The 14,518-nt window shown below is 33.5% G+C and overlaps 1 protein-coding gene and 1 pseudogene across 2 annotated transcripts; both read right to left on the bottom strand.

Annotated features, from left to right (window-relative positions):
- Positions 1 to 7,032: 7,032 nt before the first annotated feature.
- LOC106762505 lies at positions 7,033 to 11,145 on the bottom strand (annotated as a pseudogene).
- Positions 9,579 to 13,526, bottom strand: LOC106762504 (ribokinase-like). Of its 2 annotated transcripts, XM_014646464.2 has the most exons (5): positions 12,820 to 13,526; positions 12,303 to 12,488; positions 11,600 to 11,795; positions 11,408 to 11,515; positions 9,579 to 9,710 (listed from the first exon to the last, which is right to left on the bottom strand). In XM_014646464.2, the coding sequence occupies exons 1-4, from the start codon at positions 13,435 to 13,437 to the stop codon at positions 11,424 to 11,426; spliced, it is 1,092 nt and encodes a 363-aa protein (XP_014501950.1). In that variant the 5' UTR covers positions 13,438 to 13,526; the 3' UTR covers positions 9,579 to 9,710; positions 11,408 to 11,423. The 2 variants fall into 2 exon arrangements, with proteins under 2 accessions (XP_014501950.1, XP_014501951.1); XM_014646465.2 differs by lacking the exon at positions 9,579 to 9,710 and having other exon boundaries at positions 11,264 to 11,515.
- Positions 13,527 to 14,518: the final 992 nt, after the last annotated feature.

Here is a 14,518-nt window from a genome sequence, read left to right as displayed (position 1 = left end):
TATTTCAATGTGCTTTAAGTCTTCCTTTTTGTACCGAAAGACACTTTAGAACTTTTCCTAGGTTGAAGAGGCTTAAGTGAGAGCTACAAAAGCATTCCTCATCGAGCAGGGGACACTAGGAACTACGAAAGCGTTCCCTAGGTCGAAGAGGCTCGGGTAAGAGCTACGAAAGCCTTCCCCATCAAGTGGTGAACCCTAAGAGATACAAAAGCGTTTCCTAGATCGAAAAGGCTCAAGTGAGAGCTACTAGGAGCACGTTCCTCACCGACCGACAAACTCTAGTTGGCCAAGTGGATTGTATGTAAAGTCTTGTCATAAGAAAAATAACAATTAGATTTTGAACAGTTAAAAAAATGTAGCTAATAAAATTAAGCTAGTTTAAGTTATCAAGTGAGACAGCCTAACAAGCGAGACCATTCGGTTTTCGATTGAATGTTTGAATACCATAATGGAGAAACCTATATTAGGATGTTCCATGGCTTAGACATTAGTGTTTAATACTTTGTGACATGCGAAAAAGTTGAAGACATTAACTGTGATTGTACGGATAAACACCATTCAAGATTAAACAAGGTTTGAGATGCCCCGTGGAAGTTCGAGTAAGAACCAAGTCATTATATCTTGACAAAGCTAAAATTATGAGATCCAATTGACTGAGCGGAAGAGAGTCCAAGGTCTCGAACTATATCCAGGCCATAAGCTTGCGGTGATGCCAATTCCAACAATTTTAAAACCCTTTCGGCATAAGGAATGAATGCTTGCTGTGTAGTAGAAGCAATAGAATCAATGGCGAAGATGCCCATTTCCTGCAAAACTTGAGAACACCTTCGCACACCGTTGGTTCAATTGCAATCGTCAGAGACTCTTTCTCTAGCCGATCATTCATGGTCGCCGCATCTCTGTCACTCGCCTCCACCGCAATGGCTTCTGCCAAAACCTGGAGAAAATAAACCCTAAGCGACAGGATGTCTCTCGGCCTTCCATGCTTGGCGTGATCATTGGCGTGATCGATGAAGAGAGAGATACTAAGTCTTCTTCCTCTTGAACGCAATAGTGACTGCATTGAGTGTGATGGTATACAAAAGCTGCTTCATCACGGGATTGAGTACGATTCACAACATCGTGTATTCAGAAATCTCCCTACCAAGTGTTCGTGGGATCAGCATCTTGATAGTGACTTCCTCATTTCCCTTCTTCCTCCAAATCCTTGGCCTTTCCGGGATCATTGGATTGTTCGTAATTGGGTGCATCGTTGCATGGATATTTCTCTATTTGAAATTTCCTTATACAAAGGAAATGCCTTTAGAAGTTATTATTGAATTTTTTGCTTTTGGTGCCAAACTTAATAGTAGTGACCGAACACTCGTTTGGTTCTTCTTGGTTTTAGAGGATGTTGTTTGGTCTCATGGTTGGCACCAAAGTGTTTTCGGGTTAGGTGTGAAAGTTCCTCACTCAAAGCATTCAAAGATGTTTTGGAGACTTAATGAGGTCCCATCCATCCTCCAAGTTATGTTGTTTTCTCTCTCTTCTTTATCCTTGGCGTGGGGTGAGTAGACCTATCAAAGACACTCCAAGTCAGTGATTTATTCGTAATAAAGATGAGTAATCATAATTAAAAATTATGTGCCTCTTTTGTCAAATATATATTTATAAATATTATATTTAGCTTATCATCATGACCTATTTATTACCAATAAATGACATTATTCCTATTAATTGTTGATAAATGACTATTATTTTCATTAACTGTTCATTAATGACTATTATTGCTTAGAATAATTTCTAACGATTTTCTCGCTAGACGGTCAGCTGCTCGGGTCCTTGACTGGCTGAGTGATCATACAGTACAATATATATATTTTAAAATAATTTATCTTTAATTAATGTAAGACTTTTAACACACTTCTTTTGGATTGAAGTATATACATTTTCGACATGAGTAAGATATATTTTCTAAGTATTTGAGTATATAATAAGCATTAAATGAGTATACTCTATGGTACCATGTACTTATAGGCTTTTCTTGACATGTTAATATCTATCTGATAAGTATGATAAAATAAGAGTGTAATAATATATATCATAAGTGAATTTTCTTAATGGTTAAATGAGCTTATATCTTCAAATATCACTCCTCATTATTTCAAGGAGGTTATATTTTCATATGGATAACATATTTGTATTCTAATGCTTAGTTGGTCACTTTGGAAATGACAATAATAATATAGGTTACATTATATTGTTAGTCTTTGTATTTATTTGAAAATCTCAAATAAATCTTTATATTTTGATTAGTTCAATTTGATGGTTTCTATTTTTAAAAGTGTGTAACAATTAGGTCATTTATGTTAATATTGTACTAACAAAATTAAATATATACCACATGTTAATTTATAATTTTTTAAAATTTATTTAATTTTCTTTTAATTTTTTATTTCAATTTTAAATTATTTTTCTTTAGTCACATGTCAAGTGAGCATCATAATATGTTAAATCATTGTAATATGTTAAATCATTGTTAGAATTTCAATTTGATCTTGTATCTGTTATTCAAATTGAGACAACATTTTATTTTTATATGAATATTATAAAAATTGTTTAATTAAAATTGATATTTTTATTAAATATTATTAACAATACTGAGATTATATAAATTTATTGTTTACATTGTACTTAACTTAAATTTTTGTTTTAAAATTTAAAATTTATTTGTGTTGATATTTTATTACATCAAACTTTAATATATATTTTTATTTGAATTTATATTTCAAATAGTTGTGTATATATTTATATAGATTTATCTATATATATTAAAATTGCCAAATAATTCTATTCACAGGAAAATTCATAACGTGATTGTTCAGAGTGTTTTTTTATAATTCTGTTTATTCAGGGAATGAGGTAATGATTAAACTAGAGATACTTGTACTACATGTTAAGATAAGATTATTTGTTAATTTTGTTGTTATATCATATTGGTAATGTGTTTAAAATTATTTATCCATTGGAATATTTTTTGTTTCTTTAAGTAATAGTAGGAAAAGTACGAGTGACATCAGAAGTTATTTAGTCAAAGAACACAATAAGTTAGAAGTTCAATTTTTGTAGATGGACTTAAAATGTGCAGAGAAGTTGCATCAAACAAGAAAAAAAAATATCTACTGAAAAAAAAAAGATGATGACGAAAGAGTGACGAGATATACATAAAAAGGTAGAATTTAGAGACTAACTTTAGCGATTATATTTTTATAACTATTGCATTATATGCCAATACCCTGAAAAGCTAAATATAATTAGGAAAATTTCTTTTTAACAACATTTTTTTAACAATTTTTTTACAATACATACGTGATAGTTTTCGGTTGTTCCGTTTTAAATATTTTTTAAAACATAAATTTAAATAGACTAATAAAGTAATGACACGTGTCCCGTTGTAAAAAAATTGTCAAAAAGTATTATCAAAATATCATCATCAATATAATTATATTTATTTTTTGTGGTGAACTTGGTACAAGTATGCTTTTCATGGTGATCCCTGTTTGGTGTTTCTTTTTCACTTTTGGTGATTGTTAAAGCAATGCAATTTTCTGCAAGAAAAAAAAATTTTGACAATTTTTTTGATAATATATACGTGATAGTTTGTGATTAGTCTGTTTTAAATATTTTTTTTAAATAAATTCAAACAGACAAATAAATGATAACACGTATCTTATTAAAAAATTATTAAAAAGTGTTGTTAAAATATTGTATGTTTTGCAAAGTTAACATTTTGTGAAAGATGCCAAACTTGGTACGTTGGTGAAGATGGTGAATTATATGGCTGCCTTTGCTTTTTCTTCTCTTCTCTCCTTTTTCTTTTTTTTAAGTCACATCACTTTTTAAATAACTAATCCACATGCCTTTCTTCATAATACTAATCTCATTTTCTGTCAATCATTTCGTTAAATTTCTATGATGGACCTTTCACAATTATTTCATTGTTATAGGATTCACAAGGAAGTTTAGTAGTGTTTAAATAATATAATTAGATTTTGGTTTAATATATGGGAATAACTAAGAATAATATAATTGGATTTTGTTTTAATATGAGAAGGAAGACTTCGTTTGTATAGTAGTGTTTAAATAATACAATTAGAAATAACATTTTATTCAAAATCATTTCAAAATAACGTTATTTGTTATTAGGAAAGAGTAAAGGGATAAAAACTTGGATGTCTTAAATTACTCATAATATATAGATTCATACAAATTAAAACTAGAGTGTCAAATTTCTCATGTAGATTGTCACCAAGCAATTTTCTTTTTCTTTTTTTACTCCTTTAAAATTTTAATTTTATATAATATTCAATTTTAGCTTTAATTCCTATATCATTGATTTAAAATTGTTATTTTTATCATTGATACTGATTTTATAACCAATAAAGGTTATTTGAAATAGTTTTTTGATAAACACATAAACAGAAGGAACAAATTTCATATTAAGAACAAAAGCTGAAATTTTTAATTATAAAAAGTAAAATTGTGATAGAAATTTAAAACATATAAACATTTTATTAATACTTATAATTCTCTTCCTATTAAATTTGTGGTAAAGATACACACTTAGACCTAACTTTTTTTACAATTTTATTTATTGTCTAAACCAATACATTTTCAAATATTTTAGCATTCTGCACGAATGAGAGTTGGATTGGTTTGATTTAGTTTGACGTGGGAAAAAAAAAATCTAATCAATCAAAATTGTTTGTTTCAATGGTGACATTTTTGGAAAAAAAATAAAAAAACCAAAGCATGGTAAAAGAAAAACAAATTAAATAAACTCTACTCTTTTAGTGTTATGATAAAATTAACAATTTGTTTTTTAAAAAAAAAGTCCCATATGATTGCTATTTATTCAAAGAAAAAAAGTTAATTTGACACGGATCCTTAAAAATACATTCATATAATACGATGGGTTCCACTTTTTTTTAACATTTATTAAGGACGAAAGAATAATTTTGAAAAGAAGGAAAAATTGAACAAGTATTGTGTCATTTGAATGTTTTTGTCACATGAACGTGTCAATGTATCAGTGTCTTATTCAAATGATACAAAACTATAATTTAAAAAAAAAAAAAGGTTTAGGGCTTATGGAAAATAAATAGTAAAATGTGGATGAAGAGATCTATATTCAAATCATTGGAGATCAAGTTTTACTAGATTGATTTTAGTCAAACCCAAATCAAACAAAAGAACCACAACAACTTAACTTATTTGGTAGGGTTGTTTCTTTTTATATAATTATTATTTAGTTGGTTGAGTTTATAGGATGTGACTAAATCAATAAACACTAATAATTCACCAACAACAATTTTTTTTTTCTGAAGTAAAGTATATAAATGGACACCTTGAATCATAAACACTATTAGTATATTAATGACATAATTATGCTGATTAGAGTAATGAGATATGAATCATTCTTTCCTAAGTGCTACCTGCACTTCCAATAAATTAAGTACTTTCCATTTTTGTGTTTTGCCCACCAAACTAAGATCTCAATATTTTCCCCAACATTATTGTTTCATGTGTCCAGGGAAATACTCAAATACCAAAAAAGAAATAATAATTTAAACATCACAATCAAATCCTTCAAATGAATTCAAACTTTAATTATTAAACAGCATGACTCTCACTTCTATTTTGCCTGAATGAAATCTCTCTCCTTACCCAATAATTCACAGTAGCGAATGGAAAAACAAAAACTATATAACAAGTGATGATTGAACTTATATCCAATATATTATAAATTAGTCGTATCTTTAATCGATCTATAATCGACGTAGACTTTTAACTATATATAAAAGTATACAAGAGATATAAAAGTATACAAGAGAGTAAAGAAGTGACGAAGATGGAAGTTATGGTTGAAAAAACTGAATTCAGATTCATTATATGATTGAATAAGCTGACTCAAAATATGTATAGGAAATATGATGAAAGAAGAAAGAAGAGAAAGGAAAGAAAAAGAAAAAAGAATTTAAGATATGGAAAAGAAGAGCTAATGTTTATGTGTATCTGAGTTCAACTTTTGGTGTGGAAAGGAATTACTGATAGGATTAGGCCCTGAGTGTACTTCATGCAATGCTTTCCTTTGAACATGATCCCTCTCAGTTCCCCTTGCCTGGGAAGACAAAACATCACTTAGCATCTTCTCTTGCTGGATCATATCAAAGAAATTACATACACTTACTGGGTGGTGGTGGTGTTGGTGATGATCATCATCTGTTTCTGTGACTTGTTGAATTGTTGTTCTTGTGCTTGAGCTTGAATATGGGAAGAAATGGGATAGCAGAAGAAGAATGATGAGAACGCTGGAAGACTGATTCATATTTTTTGTTTCATGTAGCTTCAGAGAAAAATTAATAGCTAGCATGCTTTTGTTAGCTTATGGGAATTTAAAGGAAAACACATGTTTTGAGGCTTAGAAGAAAAAAAGGGAAATTCATATGATGTGAGGCTACCCCGCACAAACATTATTAAGAATACACTGACGTTTGATAAAGTCTGATGTTTGAAAAATAATTATTTTTTATATTTATCTGATACTTTTTTTTTTTTTACTTTTTGTTTTTTTATTCTTAAAAAAAATATAAAAATTTATATTTTTATAATCATTTTATTCTTATATTATATGTAAAATGAATGTATTGTTATTCTATCTGTTTACGAGTCTAAAAATACAGGGGCTTCTTCTTTTTTAGACAGTGTTTGATATTTTTTTATGCCTTATCGTACTATTTTGGCGTTTTTTGTCTGAATATTTCTGTTACTTTCCCTGCATGGCTACACTATCATAAACATTGAATGGAGTCCATGGGTATGGCATAAATCTTTTTATTAGACAATTCCATTCTGACACCATGATGAAAAGATAGGATAAATGCTATCATATTATTTTATGTTAAATGCAATATAGTTTGAATAAAATATAAGATTATTACGTGTGATAAAGTATAATCCTTCTAAATATTTAATATATATAACTCACAGGTATAGATTCAAATTTAAATTACTACTTAATATAATCTGGTAATCTACCTTTACATGCTTTACTCATTTGCTTCTCTTCCTATCCTTTTGTGTTAAAACAGGATTAAAGCGATGTTTCAGGATAGATATATCTTTCACTTTGTTAATTTTTCAACACTCGTCTCACCAAACAGAGGAAGTTAACTATTTTCTTTTGTTCTCTTACACCAAACATCGTTTAGAACATTTTTCTTTTTCCTATTCTCTTGATTTTGCTTTCGTTTTCCTTGCTCTGTAAAAGATTTTGGTTTTCCTTGCTGCCATCTTGAAGTGTCTTTCCCTGTCATCACAGTTATTTCTGTTCCTGATCCCAATTGTGACCACTGACAGTAAAAAGTAAGACAATTATCAGTTATTGAAACCACATGGTTTTAAAAATCTTCATTCATTCGTTCTTCGGCATGAAAAAAATTAATAGAATAGGAAGAGGCTTAAAGATTCTCCTTTATACGCACTGACTGCTCATTTAGCATGTTGAAACAAATATGTTCACAAAACAGGATTAATAATAGGACAGACTACAGAAAATTTCAATAAATGGACACGTGTATTGTATTAGCTACACATGTAATGAAACTAAATAATAGTTATGTACTTAAAAGCCACGCGTGATTCTGGAATGACAAAGACCATCCAATTATTGTCAGGAGCATCAGAAAATTGATTCAGAATGGGAAGGAAAGCAACAAATAGCATATAAAAATACCGATGCCAGGAACGTCATCTAAAATTCTAATTATTGATTTTCCTCACTAAACAAGAACAAGCCATAAGTCCAAACAATTGAAACAAGGTAAAAAGTGTTTCAGTGAAAATTGACCTTTTGCAAGTATTTTCATTGACGATTAAGTAGATTCAAAACAGAATTCCTATCTGGCATGCTGGGAGAGGCTCCCTTAACTTGAACACAAAGACAAGCTGCAGCAGCTGTTGCAGAACATTATGGTTAGCCATATTTTACCAAAGAGAAAATTCTGAAGAAGAATTGCATTCCTCCATACATACCAGCAAATCTGAGCAAAAGCGGCAGTAAAAGTATCACCAGCACCAGTTGTATCTACGACTGTTTTGGCTAATATGGCAGGCTGCTGAATCGGTTTTTCTCCTTCTACAAAAAGGACAGATCCTTTATTCCCAAGTTTCACAAGAACTTGTTTAACTCCCTGAAATGTCAGAAAATTAACCGTTGAATTGCAATGTTCACATGACAATAAAATTTATCTAGCATTCTATCAACCTTCAGGAATCAACCAAGACATTTGAAGATAAACTGACACAGCTGGCACAACTGCAAATCTACTGCAGCCATTGAGTAACAGTACAGAAAAAGTAGAAGAAAAAGCAGAACAGAACCAATAGTTTATCCTTTCCCTTATGGATGATGCATTTGCATTAATTGATTCAACGAAAAGAAAATCAAATATAAAATTATATTACCCCCCTATCTTTTCCTCAGGCAAGTTGTAAATGCCAAGAGCATTAAACATTTAGTAGTCAAAACGAGCAGTTCGGCTCACCCTGACTTAAATTATAAACAAATTAGCCTCATTCCGCTCACTTAATATTTAATCCAAGAAACACTAACCCCTGCAGTATATTTGCGGATTGATGGATCAGAGAGTTGATTAACCTAATTATAAAACAGTTATCTTTAAAATAAAAAAATAAATAAATAATCCTATTTTAAATATTTGACAAAACATAATACGTAAAAGTTCAGACTTCATAATGAAAAATTAAAGATTTAATATAATAAATAATTCATAACAAACGAAAGAATTAAAAATGTCACACCAACTCACTCCTCAACCCAGATAAACTTCAAGTTTTCCAGATTTTAATTCCATGTTTTCACATAAATCATAATACATAGTGAATAACACTATTTTTACAATTAGGTGATTTTTTTTCATCTTTTAAAGTGGGTTGATAGGTTAATTCGGTCCACCACGCCCATTGTGGACTGGGTCGTCGGTGGCTCGGGTGCAATTGTTTGAATGTTATCTAGGCAGCCAAAAATTATAAATGATACTGAACCAAATGATATTAGTATCAGAAAATCTCAAAGTCACATCAGATCTTCAAATATTACATTCGAAAAATTGTGCTTTCATCCTCAAGGTGATAACAAATAGTCAGCAACCACAATTGCAACTTCATATTTCAGCAATTTTCCTCAATACAACGAATCACAATAAAACTACAATTGCATACATACCCAAATTTGTCAAAATTCTAAGAAGATACTCACAAGGTTCTAAAATACAGTCAGCAATGGCAATTGCAACCACATTTATTAGCAATCTTCCTCAACAATAGGAATCAAAATAAAGCCGTAATTGCAACTATACTCGAGATTTAAAACCTTAAAAATCCTCAGGCAACAAAAATGCATTCAATTAGCAAAATGCACAAATCATATTAATGTGATATCCAAATTCCATACATGAACTCACCAATTCATGGCATTTCAAAGCAGCCTGTGCAATCTGTTCAAAACTTTCAGTTGGCATTCCAGTAATGCGAGCAAGTTCAGTTTCATTAGGACTCAAAATATCAACAAAATTCAATAATTGCGGTGGAAGTGGTCCATCCATTCCTCCCGCATCCAACACAACAGGCACGCCAGCATTCCTCGCAGCCTGCATGCATTACAAGATCATAATAACACAATGCAATACCCAAAAGTTTCTTATGCCATTTTACTTTCGTTCTTTGATCAAAATCATTGCTCCCAGATTGTTAACATGTAACGACATAAAACTATTGCTAAAAGGCCTGGGCTGGCCCGGCCCAACCTGCGCCACTTGAACGTTGACATGATCGGGTATCTCCCTCTGCAACAAAACAATGCCGGCTTGAGCCACGAGGTCCAAATGCTGACGTGGCAGGGAACTGGGCCAACCACTCGAGTTAGCACCCCCAATGATGATGATGGAGTTCTGGCCGTTGGATTGGAGCATCACAACCGCGTGACCAGTGGGCACGGACGGAACCACCGTCAGATTGTCCAGGCGAACACCACCGCTACGAAGCGCGCCGGTGACGAGGCTACCATAAGCGTCATCACCAACTTGTCCGATGAAGTAGGTCGGACGGGAGAGCTTGGCGGAGCACGTAGCCTGATTGGCGCCCTTGCCGCCAGCAAGCGTTTCACCGGACTTTGCAGCGAGGGTCTCGCCTTCTAACGGGAGGCGGTCGATCTCTACGTAGATGTCGGCGTTGGCAGAGCCGACAACGACGACCGGCGGCGAATGAGAGGGATCCGAAGAGAAACATAAGAGTCTGAAATTGTGATGGGGAGTGCGAAAGGAAAGGGATTGGATTGGGGTAAGGGTATTGTGGAAAGTGGATGGGGTGTGGGAGTAGGAGTGGTGCGTGGAAAAAGTTGTCGCTAAGGTGTTCATTTCATTCTTTGGGTTGAATTCGGTTGGTTTGATCGTTCTACGTGCAGAGAGGGTTTACCAGGAAAAAGGCCACTTTTTCTGACTGCCCTTTTGCTATTACTTAAAAAGAATTATCATTGCTTTAACCAGTTTTGTTAATATTTTACTCTTTGGAGAGGGATAGGGATTAAATTTTTAAATCATTCTTTACATTCTAAGATGATAGATTTTAATAACTATGATCTTAATATAGTATCATTAAAAGAACTATTTAATTAATAAACCGTACGACTGATCAATTAAACATAGACTAGATAGTTGACTATAACTTGAATAGTCTAATGATTATAGATTGTGCTATTAATTTTTAACGTTACCATTCATCTGACTTTAACATAGAGTGTCTTCTCTTCTGCATGTACTTTTGAGTAATACGCTGAAAGCAACTATCTTTTAATAGAACATTTACAAGGTCAAACATTTAAGCTTTCATAGGATAAATTTACAACTCGACAGACGTGCGAAACAAATTTTTCATTAACACTATTTAAATCCTTTATAGTATTTTTCAAATACTTCATTATTAGTCTAGTGTTAATTAAAAGTTCACCCAAAATCTATATACATTTTGAGGTAAAAAGTTAGGTAATTTGTATTTTTTATGTCATTAATTCTTAACCATCAACGTTAAGCTAATTTTGACATTAAGTAGTATTTTAAATCTTGAAAGATTTATCACACTTTAATGTAATGACAAAGACCATTTAATTACAGTCAGGAACGTGAAATTTACACTGAACAGCAAGGAAGACCACCAAAAACATAGCATATAGAGATATGGATACAAGGAACTTTCTCTAGAAGTCTGCATTATGGCTTTTCTTATCTAAAATATAAGATAGTAAATCCAGAGAAATGAAACAAATGTTAAACTGGTTTCAGTGAAGATTGACCTGTTCGAAAAATTTCTCATTGACAATTGAGAAGATCCATAACAGATATCCTATCAGGCATGCTGGGAGAAGCTCCCTTCACTTGAACACAAAGACAAGCTGCAGCAGCTGTGGCAGAACATAATAGTTAAGCACAATATTCCAAATAGAAAATTCTAGAAAGAAAACAGAATTCCATTTAGCCGCACGCACCGGCAAACCTTAGGCATTCCCTGTAGGACTTGCCCTCTACTAAAGCTACAGCAAAAGCAGAAGTAAAAGTATCACCGGCACCAGTTGTATCAATGACTGTTTTAGAAAGTATGGCAGGCTGCTGAATCGGGTTTTCTCCTTCTACAAAAAGAGCAGATCCTTTGTGGCCAAGTTTCGCAAGAACTTTCTTAGCTCCCTAAAATTTCAGACAAATAACAAGAACTTTCTTAGATCCTTGAAATCCCAGATACATAACCACAGAACAAGAACAATTGAGCTATTACAACAACTTAAATTTGCCAACGTACAAATTAAAACAACCTTTGGAGAAATAAAATAACAGAGCTAGCAAGTTAAAGTATATAAGTTGATTCCAATTCATTTTACCTAGAAATGTCTATTAAAAAGTTTATAAAAAAGGGAGGTCACATTTGAAAAATTATCGTTCTTTATTATAATTCTCAAGGTTCTAGAAACAGTTGGCAAACACAACCGCGACCATGTTTCTAAGAAATTTTCTTCAATATTCATGATCGCAACAAAAGTGAAACTGCGACTACACTCGTGTAATTTCCCTCAGTACTAAGTATTGTGAATTTAAAAAACCGCCATTGCTATTAAAACCAGAATTTAAAACGGCATTCAAGTAGCAAATTACACAAAAACATTTCAGTCTGATCCTAAAGTGCCAACTTGAACTCACTAATTGATGGCATTTCAAAGCAGCTCGTGCAATCTCTTCAAAACTTTCCGTTGGCATTCCCGTAAGGCGACCAAGTTCAGTTTCATTAGGACTCAAAATATCAACAAAGTTCAATAATTCCGGCGCAAGTGGCCCATCCATTCCTCCAGCGTCCAACACGACCGGCACACCAGCATTCCTTGCAGCCTTCATGCATGACAAGATCATATCACACAATGCAATATCCAAAATGCCTCACAAATACGAATCACAAAACCAAAATTTCTTAGCTACTTACTTTCATTATTTTTCTTCGATCACACTAATTAGTATAATAAAGTATGTTGCCGCAGGAAAATCTTTACTTCTAGCAAAGTTTTACAGAAACTGGAACGGATTGTGTAAAACGAATTAAAAAAAAGTGTATATGTAAGCACTAAACACATGTATCATGCGATTATAAGAGGAAATGAGTAATTAAACATTGCAATTAAAACAGGTACTATAAACATTCCTAAAAGGCCCGGCCTGGCCCAACCTGCGCCACTTGAGTGTTGACAAAATCGGGAATCTCCCTCTGCAATAAAACGATGCCAGCTTGGGCCACGAGGTCCAAATGCTGACGTGGCAGAAATCTGTGCCAACTCAAGTTAGCACCACCAATGTATATGATGGAGTTCTGGCCGTTGGATTGGAGCATCACAACGGCTTGACCCGTGGACGCCGACGGAACTACCGTGAGACCGTCGAGGCGAACTCCCCCGCTGCGGAGCGCGTCAGTGACGAGGCTTCCGTAGGCATCATCCCCGACCTGTCCGACGAAGTAAGTCGGGTAGTTGAGCTTGGCGGAGCACGTGGCCTGGTTGGCGCCCTTCCCGCCGGCGAGCGTCTGGCCGGACCTCGCCGCGAGAGTCTCGCCTTCGCGCGGTAGGCGGTCGATCTCGACGTAGATGTCTGCGTTGGCGGAGCCGACGACCACCAGCGGCGGCGGTGGTGGCGAGGGGTTTGAAGAGAAACAGAGGAGTCTGAAGTTGTGATTGGGAGTGCGGAAGGAGAGGGATTGGATTGGGATAAGGGTAGTAGTGAGGAAGGTGGTTTGCGTGTGGTAGTGGAAACAGTGTTGTTGTGTTGAAAGTGTTGCTGTTACACTGCGCATTTTTTTGCTTAAGTTTGGATCGTGGGATGGGTCATCGATATTACACACTCGCAAGGGTCTTTTGGAGTGCCTTATGCCACATTTTCCTTAGAAAACGACAATGATATATTAACAATTTAATTTTTTTTTTTAAGAAAAACGTTTGTTTACAACGACACGTGGCCCGTTGGCTGTTTTTTAAAAAATAAAAATAATATTCAAACCGTCAGGGAGAGTATATTTGGAATGGAGAAAATATGAAACTAGGTTTCAAGTTTTTGCTATTCATCCTTCATTTTCAGTTTCGCGTTCTCTCTTGTATTTCTAGCTTACTCTCATCTCTCTCAGTTGCTCTCATTTTTTTCCTAATCTTTCTCATTCACCATTCTCATCTTTGAAACCATAGTCATTTAAAATTTCGTTTGTTGTCATTACTCTGTTGGATGTCTGCCTCACTTGTTGTGTCCTGTCACTGTCCCTGTTGTGGTGTTAGTAGGTAAGTAGAAGTTGGCGAACCTTACCCATGTTTTGGTGAATTGTTTTTAGCGTGTTGCGTCAACTTTAACCAAACCATGTTGTCCACCATTGTTTATATATATATATATATATATATATATATATATAACTGCAGATTTAATGGTAGTCCAAAACTCAAGAGTAAGATAAAGTTTGTTTTTTTGTTGTAGTTGATGTTTTGACACCTTGGAATCGTTGGTACAAAATTTGACGCCCAAGAATCGCGAGTTGGGAAAATAAAGGAATAACTGTAGCATTCCCGCACCTCCTATGATAAGGAACCTCATAGTTAGAATTTGATGTTTAGTTGTATTGACTTTGAGTAGGAACATTTATGCATTACTACGTTGCTACTTCAATATTGTACTGTTTTAAAAACTCAAATGTTGTATACAAATTTTAAATTTCCATGTTATATGTTTGGTTGAAGGTTTTGCGTATTATGTTTGACAATATGTTAAATAGTCAGATAACCGTGTCTTTAATGGACACTTAAACAACAAAATCAATTGAAAATCACTGCACTTTTTGTGAAAAAAACACTGGAATTGAACTGTGGTCCCTCAGGTTACCACAAGTGGCTCCT

This window comes from Vigna radiata, chromosome 5 (genome assembly GCF_000741045.1).
Source record: "Vigna radiata var. radiata cultivar VC1973A chromosome 5, Vradiata_ver6, whole genome shotgun sequence".
NCBI lineage: Eukaryota > Viridiplantae > Streptophyta > Magnoliopsida > Fabales > Fabaceae > Vigna > Vigna radiata.
This window is presented reverse-complemented; position numbering and strand designations above follow the sequence as displayed.